This window comes from Lathamus discolor, chromosome 13 (genome assembly GCF_037157495.1).
Source record: "Lathamus discolor isolate bLatDis1 chromosome 13, bLatDis1.hap1, whole genome shotgun sequence".
Lineage (NCBI taxonomy): Eukaryota > Metazoa > Chordata > Aves > Psittaciformes > Psittacidae > Lathamus > Lathamus discolor.
Window position 1 is genome coordinate 3469138 of NC_088896.1, and position 19796 is coordinate 3488933.

Genomic DNA, 19796 nt, shown 5'->3' on the forward strand with positions numbered 1-19796 from the left:
AGCCAGACTCCAGACCCCCTTTGCCCCTTGCCCTGCTCCTTTGTAGCCCCCCCAAAGCCAACAGCACCGGCGGGGGCTGCGCGGTGCCGGCTCCGCTTTGACCCCCCCCCCCATCCCCACATCACCTTTCCCCAACGAAGCCACCACTCCAGGGGTGTCACCTGCCCCCCGAAATGCGCCTGGTGGGGGGAGCCCCTCGGTGCTAGGGGCCGCTAGATGGCACAGCGCGCCCGGCGCAGCCTCCGCGGGGCGGTGCGGGGCGGTGCGGGGCGGAGCTGGCTCCGCGGGGCTGCGCGGAGCGGTGCGGGGCAGGGCAGGGCAGGGCGCGGCGGCCGCACGGAGCGGCGATGGGCTCGGCCGGCTGCGGGTAGGGGTAGGGCGGGCGGGGAGTTGCTCCGCGCCCCGCCATGCGCCCCCGCGGAGCTCCGCGCTCCGCCCGCTGAGCCCCGCTCGGGGGGGACCTGGGGTGGGGGGGGGTGCGGGTGTTCGCCCCCTCCCCGCTCCTCCCTCAACTTCGAACGATGATCACAGTCAACGCGGATGGGAAGATAATGGTCAGGAGATGCCTCGTCACCTTGAGACCCTTTAGGTAAAGTTGATGTTTTCTCGCCTTCCCCCCCTCCCCGCGGGCTGGGATGCGGTCGTCGGAGCACGTTTAGCTTGGGGCGGTGGGGCTGAGCCCGCATGGGCATGTCAGGGTCCAGGTAAGTTTGCCTCCAGGTCCTGCAGCGCTCGCTGCCTGGCGGCCCCGATGCACTCCTCACACAGTATATTGGGGGGGTTAAGTACGGGGCTGTTCGGCACTGCCATTTGTGCGCCTTTCTGAGAGCTGTTGGTACTTAGGGAAAGGGGGAATGGGTTCCTCTGGTTTAAATCTGCTAGTGCTGACGGGGGCTTTGAAACCCACCCTGAGCTGGGGCTGCTGTCCAAGCCTGAGACCCTCCGGCTCCAGCATGCCCGTGCCCACCTACTGCCTTTCCCCCCTTTTTTGCCTCCATGCATACGCTTCTTCTCTCCAGCCCTTTCTCTCCAGCTTCCTTATCGCACCGGAGATGCGCTCTGGTTGCTCCCAAGCTTGAAACCCACGGGAGATGCTCGTGATGGCTTGGATTTTCTATAGGGAGAGGGACCAAGAGCCCACAGAAGAGGATAGTGCTGGAGGGCAAAGCACAGGGTGAGCCCAGGCCAGTGGCTGCCAGCACTTCCCTCTGTGCTGGGGAGCTGGGGATCACCTGGGATCACCGGAGGGATCTGCCTGATGCCTTTTTGCTCAGCCCATTCCCGGCCGGGGCTGGCTGCAGCAATGGGGCTGTGGTTGTGCTGTTTGCTCGTGCTCACACTTGGAGACGTCTCCCTCTCCCTGGGAGCTGCCCGGCTCTGCTCTGCTTGCCTGGAGGGGTTCCTGCTGCTGGACCCCGAAGCAGAGCCTTGGGGCTGGGGAACTTGGCCAAGGGGGTGTCGGAAAGAGGTGGTGGAGCAGGAGCATGAGGGTCTCCACAGCTCGGGCTTGCTCCGAGCGTGGGGAATGGCTGTGAGAGAGGTGGGAAGGACTCGTGCACCCCAGGGGTACGCTCTTTGCTTGGCTGTTTGCTTCCTTGAGTGGATTTAAAGTCTGGTGGGGAATTGACTGTCTGGAGCATCCCTCTTCCCCCTGCCCTGGGCATCACCCCTGGGGCAAGGGAAGCCCCTCTTGAGCATCAGGATGGGGGAGCACCGGGAGTGAGCTGCATGGTGGTCTCAAAGTCCCATTGAAGATGAGGATGTGTGCGGATGAAGGGTTTGTGATAGCAGGAGAGCACCAGGCTGGAGGGTCCCTGGTGTCTGTAGCAAAGCACCTGCACCATCCTATCTGCATGCCTTAAGGTGGCTTCTGCTCTCAAGCCATTGCAGACCCACTTGGGTGCCAGTGGAACCAGTGGGGTTACCCTGCTGTTAACAAGTCAGGCTTCCCACCTATGAGAGGAGAAATTCCCAAGGCTCTTTCCTAGCTGTCCTGCAGCGTCCAGCCCTGCACCTCCTCCATGCTGGCGTGATGCTGAGCGTGACCCCTCCACATCACAGCCCTGTGTCACCTTGTTCGCAGCCCGTTGACACTGCCCAGCTGTGACCTGGTGCAAATCAGTGCTGCTCCTCTAAAATCAGCACGGCACATTCTCAGCTGATGTGAATCAGAGGTGAGCTACAGGAGTGCGAGAAGATGCTGTCAGCCAGGATGGGTCCTGTAAATCCAGCGCTTGTTGATGGCCGGGTAAAGCCTAGGGAAGCTGTGCTGTGGTCCCCTGCCTGGTAGAGGCTCCTGGCAGCGGTGCCATCAGCAAACAGCCATCAGGAAACCTGACCCTTTGCACCAAAACATTTCATTAACCATGCTCCAGACATGCTTACAAAGCAGAGCAAAGCCCTGAGCTGTGAAAGCGCCTGCAGCAAACTGAAGGGGAGAGAGAACAAATCAATGTAGAAACCATTTGTGGAGATGCCCAAGGATGGCTCTGACTTCACCTCAGCAGCAAAGGGGGTTTCAGTTGTGACAGGGCTGCATTCGGGCAAGGATTCAACTGTGGAGCCCTGGACCCAGCTCTTGGGTTTGCAGAACATGGGGAGTTCAGGCAAGTTTGCAGCTGGAAACCAAAGCCAGGCTTTGTGTGTGTCTAGAACACCGGCCAGTAAGAGAATTCACCCTGGTCCCCTCTGTGGGGGACGATTCCCATGGCTGAGCATCGCTTTGGCAGTGCTGTGGTGGTGTCGGGCTCTGAGCAAAGCCAGGTTTGTGGGAGAGAGGGAGCATCTTTTATTAGCTTGGCTGCTGCTGCTGTGAGAAACCATGGCTGGGGTTTGGGGCTTAAAGAGATCTGGGTGTTGAAAACTTGTCCAATAAAAGCTGTTACCGGTCTCTGTGGCCTTGGTTTCCTCATGCACCTGTGTAATAGTCCCCTTGTGTGGGTCCCTGCTGGGTGCTGCAGCCCCAGTGTCACAGCCCCATCCCACTGGGTGCTTCTGGCCCTCCTTCACCTATTGCCTCCCCCTCATCACTCAGACCCTCCTGTCCTCATCACACCTTCAGTTCCATGGGCCCAGATCTGCAGTGACTGGGCCATCACTTCCCATTTCCACTAACGACTCAAAGAATTTGGCTTCCTCCTCCTTCCGGCACCAAGCCATGCCCGGAGCTGTGAACGTGTCAGTTTGGGGAGGATGTGGAGGGGGACTTGACACCAGAGCCATGTCTGGGTGATGAAGTGAACGTGACGAGGGATGGCAGGCAAAGCCAGCAAGCAGAGGAGATGCTACTTGGTCATTGGAGCTCTGTGCTCTTCAGCGGGTTGGACTGGATTTGCGGGGCAGAGGACCTGGTGCGTCTGATGGGCGGTTTGGAAGATCTGGGGCCTGGTGTGTTCTACCTCCTTCATGGTATTTGCTTTCTGCATGAGGAGTTTCTGCTCAGCTGAAGCTGGGCCAAGCATTTTTATTCACCTGGTGAAGATCAGCACTAACTAAAAGAGATGGGGTCCTTACACTGAGAGCCCATCCCTGCATCCTCCCTGCTCCTGGAGCACTGCTGCTGGGATGGTTCTGTTCTCCTAAGCACATCAATCCCAGTTAGGCTCTGATCCCTCTTTTCTACTTTTTTTTTTTTTTTTCCAGGGAAAAAGCATCCTGTGTCTTTCCTGCTCTCTTTGTAATCCAGTCAAAATGAAAACGATTGTGCCTCCTAATGAGACACCTCTGTGTCTCTTTCTTTCCTTCATCCTTTTCTTTCCTTCCTCTTTTTTCCCTTCCCCTCGCTGTTTAACCATCACTCCTTGCCAAGGTGTAATTACGAAGATGAAAGGTCTTGCATAATGATGAAGATGTCAATAGAAGGGGTAAGAATGAAGAGCAGCATCAGATCTGATTATTTCATCAGGTGATGCTTTGTTAAAGTGCCCCTTGGGGAAGGGGCAGCTGGCAGCAGGAAGGCGCCTTTGGGTGGGTTTTGTGCCATGAGGTGCTCCTAGGGAGGACCTTTGGTTGCAGGGCATGGCTGGGCTGTGACCTTGTCTCCAGCTTGGGCCTCCTTCACTGTGCTGTTGTCCTCTCCTGACGAAGAGGTGCCACAAGGACAGTGTCCCCCCCTCCTGCTCTAAGGATAGATTCAGCCCTCCAAGGCCAAGCTGGATGCTGCAGGCTCCAACAGTCTCTTCCAGATCCAGCGCTGTGCTGTGTGGCTGAGCACAGGGTGTGATAATGGGAACAGACTAATGTCCCCAGATCACCCCCTCTCCAAGCCATTTATAGGCCACCACCTTGCTTTGCAGCATCAGGGATGCTTGGCTGCCTCTGCAGTCACCTCTTTGCTGGACCACAGCCCTCTGGAAACCCTTCTTGAGGTCTGCTTTGGGAGAGGGGCTGAGGTCTGGAGTTACCTGTGTGTGCAAACACTGCCGCTCTGGGCTCACCAGCATCTGGGGAGGGAATGGCTGGATGAGCCGAGCGCATGATGCTCTTCAGAGCTGATTTCCACCTCCCAGGGCAGGCTCATTCAGAAATAAAGGGACTTGAGCTGCTTCACTCCCCAGGTGCCTCCGCAGGGATGCCGGGCAGTTCTACTGATGCACTTGAGCATCCCCTCTCCCTGGCTGTGGCTCTCCAGAAGGGTTTGTGCTGGTGTTGGGGGTGCTGCTGGCAGAGCAGGTTGGTGCTGGTGAGCACAAGGTGTTGCTTCTCCTCTTGAGTAGGTGGGAGGTGAGAAGGGGGTGAGGAGCTGCAGGGTGCTGCTGGTCCAGCACCCATGGCCAGGGGACCCTGATCTGCTGGCACCCAGCTGGGGATGGGGCAGGGCTGCCCTGGGGTGTGGATGGGGGTTCCATGTCTGTCTGTGGTGGGCAGGGATGATCCTCCTGGGAGCAGGCAGAGGAAACCCTTTGCTCTTGAGCTGCCCGATGCTGGGAGCGAAGCTGCCCTGGGTCTGGTGTGTGCTGCTGTGTGAGAGCAGCATTGGAGCTGATGGGATGGAGGTAGGGAGCTTGTGAAGGCTCCACGTCTTGTCCAGGAGATGTGGGCTGGCCTCTCTATGCCATGCTGAGACAGTAGTGACCTACCCTGGGAGCTCCTCCAGTAGATCTCCTTGGGGAAGCCCAGTCCTTGAGCTGCTTGATGCAGCTAACAAGTGCTTTAAAGCAAGTTACTTTGTCTGCCAGCCCTTTCCAGCAATAGATAATTGCAATGCTGGCACATCGTAGCCCAGGCTTAATGGTTGGCTCCTAATCCTCTGCCTTTTAGCTGCACAATAATGATTAGATGGAGGGTTGTGGTGTTCCTTTCTCTGGAAAAGCCCTCTCTTGGTGTTGGGTGGCTGTGCTGTGTTTCTGTGAGCAGCTCCAGAGCCCTGTGGATAATGCTGTGAGCTTGTAAAGGAGCGTTACTGATTCCTGTCCTCAGTGGCTTGCTTCCCTTTGGCTCGGAGCCCTAAGGGCTTGCTCAGCTCCTTTATCCCACATAGATTCATCTCCTTCTCTTTCTCCTTCTTGAGTCTTTCCTTGGGTTTGGCTGCTGTGATTGCTGGTACAGCCGTGGCTCTGAGCGCTGTTGTACACGGTGCCTGGCAGCAGCACTGCCCATGTGCCTGCTGGAGGATGCTGCACCTCTGTGGAGACTTGGAAGCAGCAGCAGCATCTCCAAGAGGTGGAAAGAGGCCAAGTGTCCGTCCCTCCTTTGTGCACAATAACTCTCCTCATGCGCAGAGCTCCTGCCTCCAGCCTTTTCACCCCCAAATAAAGTTACCAGCCTGAATTTGGCCTGAACAGGAGCAGTGCTGAGAGCTCCTGCCTCTCTTGTAGCTGGGGGTGACCATGAGCTTGGCTGGGGATGATGTGCGGGTCAGTATCCTGGCTGGTGTGTCCCCATGATACCGCTTTCCTGCCAGCCTGCATGAGCAAAGCAGCAATGGGATGCTCCCAGGTCACTGTGTGTGCCACCAGCACCGGTCCCTTCTCATCATGCTGTGCACAGGGCTGCCTGTGCCATGCAGGCGATGCCTCACACAATGGCAAATACCAGTGGCCTAGTTACAGCAGGAACAAAAGACTTTTCTTCTTAACAAAGATGTAGTTTGGGGTTTTTTTTAGATCCTTTTGGAGGAAGGCAAAGTACAAGGTCTTCTTTTCTCTGGACTCTCCCAGGAGGAAGATGGATATTGTTTATTGTAGTGGTTCCTGTGGTGTGTGTTATTGGGCTGGGTCTATAGAGCATCGTAAGGGCAGTCTTGGTTTGACTCAGCTTCCCCACCTAAGGTGCAAGCCCTCTGCTCCCCCTCGAGGCCTGCCATAGGAGCAGGCTGCAGGGATTTTGGAGGGTGTTCTCAGGCAAAACCCCCCTGCTCAGTGCTGGCGTTTGGGCAGAAGCATCTTGGGGCATCTTTCCCTGAAGCCTGTGTGGGTCTGGCTGTCATTGGGGTGAGGTGCTGGTGTGCTCTGGCAGGGCTGCGGCTGCAGAGGTGCTCCTTGGCCAGGCTGGATGGGCTCAGCCACAGGGATTGAAGCAGGGATTGTCCTGGCTGCCTCTTCCAGACACCCCAAAGAGCAGCTCCTGCTGCAGTGCAGAGGGGTCACCGCAGGGAGGTGAAGGATGGGGCAGCACCAGGAGCGAGCCAGTTCCTTGTCACACCTCTCTACAGCTCTGCTTTCCCTCCCACAGGATATTTGTGCTGGGCATTGGATTTTTCACCCTGTGCTTCCTAATGACGTCGCTGGGAGGGCAGTTCTCAGCCAAGCGCCTGGGGGACTCCCCCTTCACCATCCGGACCGAAGGTGAGCCCCGATGCCCGTCCTATCCCACAGGATGCTCCGTGCCCCCACGTGCGTGGTCCAGCTCTGACAGGCACCAGGGATGCAGGGAGGATGGTGCTCGGTTGCCTCCCTTCCCAAGGCTCCCTCCTGACCTGTTTCAGCGGTGTCAGGACAGCTTGGGATCCTTGTTTACATGGTGCGGGCACTTTGCAGCCGTGTGGCTAAAGCCTGGCTGTGTTCGCATCCAGAGGTGTTCACAGTGGGGATGTGCATCTGTTGGAATGTGGATGCTGACCCCGGCTTTGCAGCAGAGGGATGGGGAAATACCAGTGAGTGGGGCTGATGGCATTAGACCTTCAGCTGGAGGTGGTGTGGGTTGCATGGGCTGCACCAGGGCTGATGTGCTGAGGATGTGGCTTGGGTGCTTGGAGCGCTTTGGGCAGTTTTGGGCAGTGTTTTGGGGCAGTTTTGGTCTGCAGGGAGTGGAGATTGTCCCTTAGGGATGGGAAAATAAAAGGCATTTGTGGTTTCATGGAGGTACTGAAATGTAGAAAATAAATACCCTGATTTTTAGCAAGTGTGCTTTCTGGCTTGGTCAGCACACCATGGTCTCCTCCTCCACACCAGAAGCATGAATGGATTTGAGCTCCCCAGTTCACCTGCAATGGGATTTTCGGGCAATTTCCTTGCGATGCTGGAAGTGCTAGCTGCTTTCCTGCAGAAAAAGAAAACTAACGTGCTGGGTTCTGGAAGTGGAATGGTGCTTGTAAACTGCTCACTTGACTTCCAGAGAGATGGATGTGCAGCTGGCTTTGTTTTCTCCCCCATGGATGGAGCACATGGCAGCTGGCATTGCTCCCCCTGTGCTCCCCTAACTGTCCCCATCACCAGCTCCATTAAGCCCTTCTCCAAGGGACTGGTGCTTGCCTGGCTGACCTCAGGATTGGTGTTTTACCATGGTCGGGGTACCTGCTGTGTTAATGTCCCTGTCCCCATGCCAGGCACAGCTCCTGGGATGGCTGGTGGGTGAAGCCTGGTTATAGGGGCTGAGAAGCAGCTCATGAGGAGGGGGGAGCAGAAGGAGCCCTTGGACCACCACTTTCTCCAAAGCTGGCTTTTGAGGACTTGAGAATTGGGAAGATTTCTAAGTTCAGGATGAACGGTGCCGCTTGTTGCAGCTTCCCTTTGTCCCAGGAGAGCCCCAGTGCTCCCAGGGGGGTTGCAGACAGTTGGAGGAAAGGCAAATGGGTCCTGATTAACTGTGGGGCCAGCCTGAGCTGGGATGGCACAGGTTGTGCTGCAAGCAGCAGCAAAGGTTTCCAGAACCCCCTGGTCCCACCCCAGAGGACTCTAAAGTTGTGGCACCATGATGATTATTCAGCTTCTTTATCCCCTTTCTGGATGCTCTGGAGTGGAATAACTTTTCCCATCCTTATTCTTGTCTTCAGCTTAACCCACATTTTACTCCACTCATTCCCATCCTTACATGTCTCTTGTTTACTGGGCACAACGTTAGCACAGTCCTGGAGCTGGATCCAAAGAAACCTCCCTTCTCAGGCTCTCACACCTCTGCATCCCCCATGATTACTGCTTTTGCGATGAAATCAAGGGGTGTAAGTGGGTGTGAGGTGTGAAAACTGCCTTGCATCTGAGATGTCAGCCCTCTCCCAGCCCCCTTGGCTCTGCTAAGGGATGTGCTTTGTTGGGAAGCACAGAAATTCAATGTGAAACCATTTTTTCCCCTTATTGAATGGATTTGCCAAGCAAGGAAGTGCTTCCAGATGAATTGCTGCCAATTTGGCTGTTGCTGCAATTCTTGTTGGGGAAGGTTTGGTTCATTCATGGTCTTGCACACAGTTTCGAAACACGAAGCATCCTCTCTCCTGTCTGTGGAAGAAGGGATGCTGTTCTGGATGGTCCCCAGGTTCCTTGAACCCAGGAGTAACCTGAGAGGCCTTTTTCTAGCTCTGTAACACCAGGTTCAGGCTGTTGGGGATCAGCCTTCCTTGTCATACTGGTACACAGGGACAATGCACACTGGTCCCACTGGGAAATATGGAGTCAAAGCCTCCGGGAAACTGGCAAAGTGGAGAAACTCCCTCCTTGGAGACAAACACATGAGGCTGTGGGCAGGTCTAACCCCAGCTCTGCTCTGTGTGGAGCAGGAGGTTGGGGAAGGGACTCGGAGGTCCCTCCTGTCTGATGTGGTGCTGATCCCACGTGGAGGAGCACTGGATGCACATTGAAGCCAGTGCAGGTTGATGGGAGCAGAATTGGACGTGCTGCTTATTAGTGCTGTGATGTCTTAATAGGTCTGTGTGGATAACAAACTGGCATTTAATTAACACGTGTTATGGATCCCAAGGAAAGCCAAGAAATGCCGCTAGTTATTGCTGCTGGTAAGTGCAGTGTGGTCTGAAGGTGAGCGCAAAGGAGAGGGCTAATTTTGCCCGGTTGATCAGCTCTTGATGTAGGTAATGGTGGGAATTGGGCCAGTGCTCACACAAACACGGACACGTTCAGGGCTGTTGGCTTTGGAGGAGTTGTTGGGTGCGTGGCCTCAGGCCTGCCGTGTGTTGAAGGCTGGAGCATCTCCTGGTGTGAAACGCTCTGGAGTGCACTGGTGCTCCTGCCTGGGGAAGGAGCCTGGTCCCTGCTGCCGCTCTCCCCTCCACATGAGCTCATCAGGTGTTGGTTTAATGGGCCCTTTTGAGCATTATTCAGTAACTGATGAATTCTTCATGAGAAGCTCTCCCCGTGTGCCCTGGGTGTGGGCTGCCTTGCCCACGCAGCTGGTGTATTTAGCTGGGTATGCTGTGCCTAGCGAGTGTCGGCTCCAGTGGTCCTTCCTGGGGGGGGTGATCCTGGCTTTTGTGGCTCTTTGCTCTAGTCCTTGCTCCCATGAGTCCTGCCTGTCTCAGCAGTGATGCTGTGCAAGTGGAACTGCCCATGCCCTTAAATGTCTGCATTTGGGTTGGGTTGGGGCGGCTGCAAAGAGCTGGGGGGTCAAATCCAGCACCGAAGGGCTTAGAAATCATTTGCATCCAAGGAATACCATTTGTGGACAAGCGGTGAAGCTCATGGTTCATGGTCCCATCTAGGCTCGGGCTGTTCCTGTTTCTCCCTCGGTGTCCTGACCAGCCCAGCAGTGAACCTTGGATATTGCAATCCAAGGGGAAGCTGATGAAAATGCCCCACACTTGGCTTCTGAACTGGGTAAGCAGCCGATCAAAACCAAAATGAAGATGGATGCAAAGCAGGAGCCTGGAAGGAAGCAGTGGATAATGTCGGAGTCCCAGAGTTAATCCCATTCTAAATTTTACTTTTATATGTGAATCCCCTTCTCAGAGGCTCTCTCCAAAAGCCAACTTTCTCGGTGTGTGCCAGAAATCATGCCTCAGATGGGCTCTGTGCTCGGTGATTCGATGCAGCAGCAGCTTAAGGTCTTAACAAGAACTAAAGCACCCCTTCTGAAATGCGAGTTATTTTATCCTAATCCGCTGCTGTCAAGTAAACACAGACAAAGGTTCCTTTGTTTTGAAATGGCCACCGAGAGAGTTTGTTCTGCAAACAAAGATCCAGATAAAGGGGAGCAGACAAGTCGGTACTTTTGGGATGCGGGAGGTGCGCTGGGAAGGGCTCTCATTGAGTTTTCTGTGCCCTTTTCTCACCTCTTCCTTAGAAATTAAAATGTTTGGTTTTGGTTTTTTCCAAGCGTTTTTTACTTTTGTTTCACTGCTGGAGTCAAGCAGAGGCAGGGACTGATCCCCCCCAGTCTTTGATGGTGGTGCTTGCAGCGTGGCTGGGGAGAGGTTTGGCTGTGGTCCCTCTGCCCAGTGCTGTGCCCCAGGCTGGTTTTGGTGGTGATGTACATCCCGCTAGTGGGGCTTGCTGCTGCAGGGGTTTAGTGGAGGAAAATGGGTTGTTAAGTGTTAAAGCATGGTTAGATGGGGCTGGAATATTGCCTGCAACTGCAGTAGCTAGTTTAAAACATGGAAAGACTTCTGGTTTCTCCTGATCCTGGATGGTGGGGTAAGAGCTGCTGGAGGAATTTGCTGCAGGTGCAGGGGATGTGTAGGATAATTCCTGATGTCCCGAAAAGGCTGGAGCTGAGCTCTGCCCTTGCTGATTCTTGTAGAGAGGGCTCTGATTTCATTTCAGCTGACCTTGGTGGTACTTGGCTACAAGTGCTTTGGGTGTTTCATACAGATATATATGCAAGGATGCTGGAGAGGGACTCTTCACTGTAGTGATAGGACAAGGGGTAACGGGTTAAAACTTTAACAGGGGAAGTTTAGATTGGATATAAGGAAGAAATTCTTTCCTGTGAGGGTGCTGAGGCGCTGGAATGGGTTCCCCAGGGAAGTTGTGAATGCTCCATCCCTGGCAGTGTTCAAGGCCAGGTTGGACAGAGCCTTGGGTGAGATGGTTTAGTGTGAGGTGTCCCTGCCCACGGCAGGGGGGTTGGAACCAGATGATCTTAAGGTCCTTTCCAACCCTGACTATTCTGATTATAGATATATATAGATATATAGATATATAGATATATAGATATAGATAGATGAATAGATAGATAGATAGATAGATAGATAGATAGATAGATAGATAATGTTCCAACCCCCCTGCCATGGGCAGGGACACCTCACACTAAACCATCCCACCCAAGGCTCTGTCCAACCTGGCCTTGAACACTGCCAGGGATGGAGCATTCACAGCTTCCCTGGGCAACACATTCCAGTGCCTCACCACCCTCACAGGAAAGAATTTCTTCCTTATACCCAATCTAAACTTCCCCCATTTAAGGGGAATATCTAAGGGAATATGTTAAGGGGAATTAAGGAAATAATGTTAAGGGGAATAGATATCTATATAGATAGATATAGATACAGATATAATCTCAGTGTTTGGCCTGTTTATGCTGCAACAGCAGCTCTCATGCTGAGGTCCTTGATGCTCAACGCCTTTGGGAAGTGGTGGCCTGCTGAGCACTGGAGCTGTGTGTTTACTCTTCCCATAACTGCCTTTTCAACCTGTTTTCAAGTGTTTCCTGCCTGGGTTGCTGCTCAGCTTGAGCACTCAGCACCTGCCTTTTTCCACCCAAAAGCAGCTCCCAGCAGCATCTCCACCTGGTTCCTGTTGGTGACCACACTCCGGCTCCTGTGTTGTGTTTCCTCAACTGCTTTGGAAACAGGGTCAAGCCAGTACAGGGGACCATGAAAGGGCAAGGCTGGGGGAGAGCTGATTTCAGAGCACAAGCCTGGATATGCAAGAGAGCAGGGATGAAGCACATCCTCTGCCAGGCTGCTCATCTTGTCCTAGGCTGGTAAGAGGTGTTTTGGGATCTGAACTCCTCAGCACTGCAGGATACGAACCCTGATGGGATATTAAACAGCTTGTGGGCAGATTTCCTAGTCCTGTGCCACTGGGATTTTCTGCACCTGGGCAATGTTAACTTCTTTGGCCTGAAATCTGCCTGGAGGTGGGCAGCGAACAGCTTCTGCTGCAGAAGCCTCTGGGATTTGTCCATTTGCTTTCATTTTGTAGGGAAAGGAAAACAACTTTCACAGGTTATGGAGAAAGCCTGCTGGGGCAGCCGCCCTTGCTGCCTTGGGGCAGCTTGTCCTGAATGCAGGCTGGGGGAGAAGCTGAGCATCGCTGCTCCCTTGGGGAGCTGGAACAGCTCTGGTTTGCTATGTCGGGACTCAGGAGAGGTCCAGCAGACAGCAAGCAAAGCATGATGCACTGGAAACGGTGTTCAACACCCGCTGGCAGAAATCCTGCCCTGCTTTCCCAAACCCAGCACCCCATCTGTGTTCCAGCTATTGGAGTGCTCTGCCTTTCCCGCGGCTGTTGCTTGCTCCAGTTCCTGGAGTCTCACCTGCATAGAGCGATTTCTTCCATCAGTGAACACAGAAGAGGAGAGAGGGAGATACGGCACAGCTGTATCCCTGGGTGTCTGTGCTTCTGTTTCATCCCAGAGCAGCGATGTTCGTGGAGGGGTGGGAATTGTGCTGCAAGAAGGTAATGTTCGAGGTTGCTGGGGGTTTTGTAGGGCATCCTCACCGTTGCAGGGCCATAGTACCGTGAAGCAATGGGATCTCATGTTATTGCAATTCCTTGAATTGCTCCCCGAGGAGCAGAGCAAAAAGGGCAAATGGAAATGCGAGAGCCTACATAATCTCCTCGGAGGGGTCCTTTGCTCCCACTCCTGTCTCTGCTGGTTTTCCTTTTGCTCCAGCAGCATCCCCGCTGGGTTATCATGGCCAGGTACTGTCGCTGTTTGTTCTCTCTGAAGATGCAGAAAGGTCAAGCTCAGATTTGCTAATGATCAGAGGGAGCTTGAATAACCCTGCGCTCCTCTCTCACAGACACTGTGCTGGGAAGGGAGGAGGAGAAGGGGCAGATCTGTGTGCATGATCCTGACCCGCTGCATTCCCTCTGCGGGCGGCTCATCGTGAGGGAGGACAGCAGAGGAGGGAATGGCTTGGTTCAGCTCTGCCTGAGAGGTCTTGGCTGCAGTGAGATGCTGCTCAGCCCAGAAGAGCTTTAAAGCAAAGCACAGATGTGTTCATCCTCACATCCCAGTTCCTTCTGTCTGGGGAAAAGTAATTGCTGGACCCATTTGCAAACTCAGGTTTCTGCCACTTGTGGTAGATCCCAATTTGCTCCTGAGCTGTTTTTCAGCAGAGCACATAGTTCTGACAGGAGCTTGGGTTGCTTTGCCAATCCCTTTTCTTACCTGACCTTGCTGGAGAGAGTACCCTGGAGCAAGGGACTAGGCTGCTGCCTCCTTGAGACGTGATGCAGAGATGTGGTTCCAGGGATGCTCCTGTTCCCTTTGCTTTCAAAAAGTCAGGTGATTTATAAATTTGTCTTATTGCCTTTAATGCATGGTGAAGGTGACAGGAAAACCAGTTGCAAAGACTCGTGTAAGCAAGCGATGGTGATGAAGGGGCACGGGCAGAGTGACAGAGGGAGATGGGCAGACCCTGTCCTGCAAACCCAGCACTGCTTATTCCCAGTTGCATCCTAAGTAACCAACCCTCTCCCGGGCTGCTTGTGCTATATTTTGGTGTTGTCTGATGGGCAGCTCTGGATAATGTCTGCAGCAGCTTGGAAGCAGCTTGTCAGGATCTGCTGCTTGAGCGTGCCTCATCAGGCAGTGCCGGGATGCTTGTCCAGGAGCAGGGATGAGGCTGTTCTCGTAGTCTGGATCCAGAATTTGCCTATGGAAAACCCTCTTATAAGGCAGTGGGAGGTCTCCTCTCTGATCCCCTTTTCCTGCAGTGCCTGTGGGGCTGTTATCCACAGGGACTCTACAGTCCCCATGGAGAAAGTGTGGGTAAGTAAGTGCCTGTCACCCCCCTGAGAGCTGCAGATCCTGCACATCCCCAGTGCTCCATTATTCTGCTCCTGCATCCAGAGCTGGATTAGGGTCTCCTGGAGCCTGTGTGCTGCTGGAGGGGTGGCAGCCAGGGACACCCATGGGGAGGAGCATGCTGTGAGCTCTCCAGTGCCTGGGGCTCGTTTCCAGCCTCGCTGCTTCCATCCCATCCAAAGTGGCTCCAAGCAGCCTTGGGGCCCGGAGCAGCCAGCTGATGCTGTCACAAGTTGCCTGGTCGGTGCCAAGCCAAGCTGGTCAGTGCTGGGAGCACCTCCTGAATGAGGAGCTGTGCTGGGGAAATCACAGGCCTTTGATTTTTCCTTCGCTATTAAAATGCTGGGGCTGACTCCAGCCGGGCCAGAGATGATGTGCTCCAGCTCCTGCTGCGCAGGACTGTTCTGCTGCTTCCTCATGTCCAAGCATTGGTGGGGAGTAGGGGTTAATGGAGACCCCAAAGCAGAGCCCAGAGGCAGGGTGAGGACTTTCTGCCCATCCCCAGCCCTGCTCCCTGCCAGCTCCTGCCAGATGCTCTGTTGCTACAGGGGCTCTTTTAAATGGACAACAGCGCATGCAGCAGCAATAACAACTTACTCTGCTCTTCCTGTTGAGTACAGGGAGGCTTCCTTAATTACGGGCTAAAGTGTTGCTCCCTGCTGAGCAACGGGTGTTGGTGACCACGATGGGTGCTGCTGTGGGTGTCATCTACACCCTATTGTCATGGTTTAAGCAGCACCGTAGGGTTCAAGTGCTGTAACATGGGCAGCACAGGGGTCCCCTTATTTTTCATGTATTAGGGAGCAGACCATTGCTTCGCCTCGGTAGAGAAAGTGAGGGTTGTTTAAAGCCGCGTGTCATCTCCTGCTTCTTCTGGTGTCCCCATGGGCCACCCCGTTTTGGTCCCGGAGCGCTGCATCCCCCATTGGGTTGGTGAACGTGCAGTGTGCTCCCATCTCCAACCCACACTTGGAAAAGCGAGTTTAAAGTGGAAGTGTAAAACTTTACTGCTCTGATTAAATCACTATTGCAGGCAGCGAAATGAGTGCTGTTAAAATAAGGGAAATAAAGGGGTCTTTGGGGACTTACTGGGGTTAGTGAGGGGATGTGCTGGGGGGTAAATGCAGATTGGAGCTTTGCAGGGTACGGAGGGGTAAGGGCTGCTGTAGGAGTGCTGTAGCAGTGCTTAATCCACCCTGGGAACCGCTCTCTTCCTGCAGAAGTGCCCATTAGATACAACTGATGCTCAGAATTTCATGCCTGCAGGCTTGAAAACAAAACCCATAATGCCACCAACGTGGATGGAAAATGGAAGTGGGAATTCACCAGTCTTCAGCTGGTGGAGGGGAGAGGAAGATCTCCTTGCCCCCTTCCCTGCTGCTGTGTTGGAAGAGGGAGGAGCAGCATCCTGCTGGCCCCCGGCACTCCGTTATCTCCATAAGCAGCAACTCCCAGGGAATGATTAAATCAATTAATAGATTTTCTATAGCTCGTAAGGAAGTCAAATGGCATTTCCATCAACGTGTGACGAGCAAACACCCCGCCAGGCCGGGAGGAACGGTAACGGCTCTTTATGCTTTTATTGTCCCTTTTCACTCCTAAATCAAAATTCATCCCGAGCCCGCCAGGCAGCAGGTACTTCAGAAAATAAAACTAGCACAGTGGGAACCATAGCAGCCTCTCTAAGAGCTGGTTTTGCCACTGATTTATTTGTTTCTTGGGCTTAAATGAGAGACCAGGGCTCAGTTCGGCTCAGGTAGAGATTAGCCAAGGCTTGTCCTATGCTGCTGCCAATGACCTCAGCTCCTGGGGGCTCTGCTTTGGGCTGCTGCCCCACTCGGCTGCTGTTGGAGGGATCCAGCCACTGGGCTCAGTGGGTTTGAGGTTTTTGTCCATGGGGTTGGAGCACAGGGATGGTTTACCCATCCCTGGAGCAGAGTGGCAGGATGCCCGGCACTGTTTGGCCGATGGGTTTGGCTGAAGGAGAAATGGTAATAATTTTGAACATGTTAAATTAGTGAGTTCTGCTGTTCCTGAAACACAGCGTTTTGGGGCAGCTGTAAATAAGGCTGTGGGCTCCAATGCTGGATGTGCAGAGCCAAAAGAGCCCTGGTGGTGCCCAGCTTGCTGAAGCCTTCTTCTGCCTGATCTTGGGGTGGGCAAATCGTAGAATCACAGTCTGGTTTGGGTTGAAGGGACCTGAAAGCTCCTCCAGCTCCAACCCCTGCCACGGGCAGGGACCCCTTCCACTGGAGCAGCTTGCTCCAAGCCCCTGTGTCCAACCTGGCCTTGAGCACTGCCAGGGATGGGGCAGCCACAGCTTCTCTGGGCACCCTGTGCCAGCGCCTCAGCACCCTCCCAGGGAAGAGCTTCTGCCTTATGTCTAGCCTAAATCTCCCGTCTACCAGAAGAACTACTGGGGTTGTGCTAGAAGAACTAGAACTATTTGAGTTAAATACCCATGGAGAGGCACCTCTCTCATAAAGACAGGGAACTGAGTCGAGGGTTAATGATGGAGGGGTCTCCATCTTGTGGGGTCTGTGGAGCTGCTCTGGGACTGGTGCGTGCTGCTCCTTGCCTGGAGCCGGGGATCCCAGTTGCAAAGCTGGGTTCCAGTTTGCTCTCAAAGCCATCAGCATCCAGCCCGTGCAGGGTCCAGCTCTGCCCTGGGAGCACTGGTGTCTTCAGGGCTTTGCTACCACCAACTGCCCTGGAGCCAGCCTGTGCTGGAGCCGTTGTGTTTTAGGAAGCAATTTAAACTTGACGTTAATCTTGTGCTTTGAAAGCGTCGTCTGCAGCGTGAGGTGCCTGGAGCACTGCAGAACAGCTTTAAAATGCAATTTAAACCAGTGCTGGCTGGAAATAGGGGAGCAACTAAAAATACCCTGCTGGTACTTTGAAAGAAAACAAGTGACGGGGGATGAGGAGGAGGGAAAAGATGGGTTAAAAAGAGGTAATGAAATAAATAAAAGCTTGTGCTGGGGTTGTGTGCATCCATCACCTCTTCACCAGCCCATCTCCTGGGGCTGCTGGAAGAGGAGACCATAACCGAGATCATTTTGCTCACTTGCAGGATGATGGCTTGTGGCAGGCCCTGTGGCACTGTCCCCATGTCCCACAGGGGACACCAGATCTCTTATGTGTGTGTGTGTGGAGGTAAGAAGTAACGAAAGTTGGTGGAAGAGCCCTGCGCTCTCCTTTGCAGCAATGAAACCTTCCTGTCTGTGAATGTAAGTGTCTGTATTGCTGGGCTTCCTGCCTTTTCTTATTTATATGGAAATGGGGAGCAAATGCGTGTTAGGGTAGAGACGGAGCTGCAGCCTGCTCTTACAGGCGTTTCCATTCAGGTGGTGGGGCAGGGGGAGCTGCATGGGGTGGAGAAGTGGCAGAAGCCCCTTCTGCAGGCTCAGCTTGGGGTCCTACAGCCAAAGTGCTGCCTTTAGGGAGGGACCCAGTGGGGCTGGTAAGGGGGCATGGGGCTGGCACCCTCCATCCAGGCTGGGGGATGGCTGGTGGGACCTTGGGTGGAGACTGAGCTTTGCTCAGGACCTCTCTGGCCTCCCTCTAACCAACCTCCCCCATGAAACCTATTGGGGCATCATCCTTCCATGGGGCATCATCCTTCCATGGGGCATCATCCTCCCATGGGGCAGGACCTGCAGTGTGCTGGGGCACGGAGCCCAGGGATGTGGCTTTGCCGTGGCTGTCTGGAAGCAGAGTGGCCAGAACGGTGTCTGGCTATAGGGGTGCCATGGCACTTGTGGATGCGGTTTTTGTGGCTGAGCAGCACTGCTTCCCATCTGCTGGTGCTGGTCTGGACAACATGAATGCCACGGCACAGATGGTGCTCACTTTCAGCCAGGGGACTTCTGCAGCTCATTGGTCCCCATCCTGTGGTATTTTGGCTCTAGGGAAGCTGGGGGGTCTGTTGCACCCATGGCATGGTTGTGATAAGAGCCTGGATGGGTTGTGGCACACGGCTGATGGCCCCATGGTGCCGGAGCTGGCTGTGCAGGGCGCAGCAGGACCTGATGGGCTCTGCCTGCTCCTGGAGGCAGTGAGAGGGAGAGAAACACCACTGAGGCTTCATGTTTGCTGCTGATTGCAAGGCAGTGATGAGAGGATGGATGAATCCAGGGGGTAGATGATATCAGGCAGCGGGACATAATCTACTTTACCAGCCGATGACTTAAGGCTGCTTAAGTTGGCTGATTACCAGGGAACCACTCTGTTGCCAGCCTTTTGCAGCGGCTCGGCAGCACATCAGTGGTGTAGCTGGAGCTGTACTCAAGTGTCCACTTCACTGGCTGCTTCTTGGGGCACCCCCAGATGCTGCTGGTGTGACAGGTCCCGGTGCGGCTCCTCGTGCTCTTTGTGTTGGGGCATTGGCTAAGCAGGTCCATATTTTTTCTGTATGACTTAGAATCATAAATCCATAGCGGTTTAATGGCAAATGTGGATGGGTTTGCTGTAGGCAGCAATGGGCTGTGAATGGGTGCCCTGGAGCGGTGCAGGCACCCAGCAGGGCCCGGTCCATCCCTGGAGCAGCATCCCCCAAGCTGGGTGCCAAAGGGATGGAGATGGGAGGTAGAGGCCAGTTTAAGCCAAGCCTGGCCTTGGGCTTTCTTGTTGCTGGTTAGTGCTGTGTCCCTGGGCTGTGATTGTCATGGATTATGTGTCAGGGTGAGCCGGAGCCCGTGGCTAGTTGGCTCTTTGGTCTTTTAATCTGTTTGAACCAAAATCAATAGTGAAAGTAAATAGAGGAGTTTGGGAAGGGAAGGGAAATGAAGGGCTGGTGCTTTGCTCCCTGGGAATCAGGGAGGTGCCGGGCTGGGGTCCTCCCTGGGAATATGGGGTTCCCCTTGAGATAATGGGGTCCCCAGGCCAGCCCTGGATCCCAGCCACCCAAGGAGCAGGGTGGTGAGGTCTGGGTCCAGTTCCTTCTTCAGGAAACCTTTCATTGTCCTTTTGGGGGGTGTAAGCAGCCTGGAGTTGTCCTTTAAAGGAAAAAAACAAAGCAAAGCAAATGATGCTTTAGAGTGAAATTAATTCAGCTGGTATTTTCAATGGACATAAGTAATGTCTTACCATCTCTGAGCAAATTCCCTCCTTGTACCAGAGCACTCGGCTGTTAAAAGGCAGCCAGGCAGGGATATGAGTTATGTTTGAAAAGCGGGAGGGGGGGAATCAACAACAAGTCAGACATGTATGAACAGTGGAGGTAGATATATTGTAGAATTGCATTTTAAATGTCACAGGGATGTTTTGGTGCTCTCCATACTGGTCTGTGGAGCCTTGGTCCCCCCCCTCCCCTCCGGTATAGTTGGTGATGGGCTCACATGGCTGCCTGCACCCACTAGGAGGAAAAGACAAGGGATGTATTAGACTGAGCAGCAGTGTGCAGCTCAAACACTCTATCTACTGCTTGTTTCTCTTCCCCGTCTTCGTGTCATGAAGCTGAGCAGAGTGAGACTCCTCGAGCGGGATGGAGCAGCGTGACCCAGGGGTGGGGAGCTGCCATCAGGGTCTAGCTACATGGGGCAAGGAGGTTGGAATCAGTCCAAGTGGCCAATGGGGACATGCCCCAAAGTGCTGGGTTTTTGTATCTCCTGAGGGGTTTTAGCTCCGTTTGAAAACCTCAGCCTAAGTGTCCA

At 54.1% G+C, this 19796-nt stretch overlaps 1 protein-coding gene across 1 annotated transcript in view; it reads left to right on the top strand.

The window, feature by feature from the left end:
* Positions 1-372: 372 nt before the first annotated feature.
* Positions 373-19796, top strand: part of MGAT5B (alpha-1,6-mannosylglycoprotein 6-beta-N-acetylglucosaminyltransferase B) — a 65190-nt gene continuing 45766 nt past the window's right edge. The window contains exons 1-2 of the mRNA XM_065693478.1: positions 373-589; positions 6673-6785. Of these exons, the coding sequence (XP_065549550.1) occupies positions 522-589; positions 6673-6785 (181 nt within the window). The 5' untranslated portion in view covers positions 373-521. The remainder of the gene's footprint in view (positions 590-6672; positions 6786-19796) is intronic.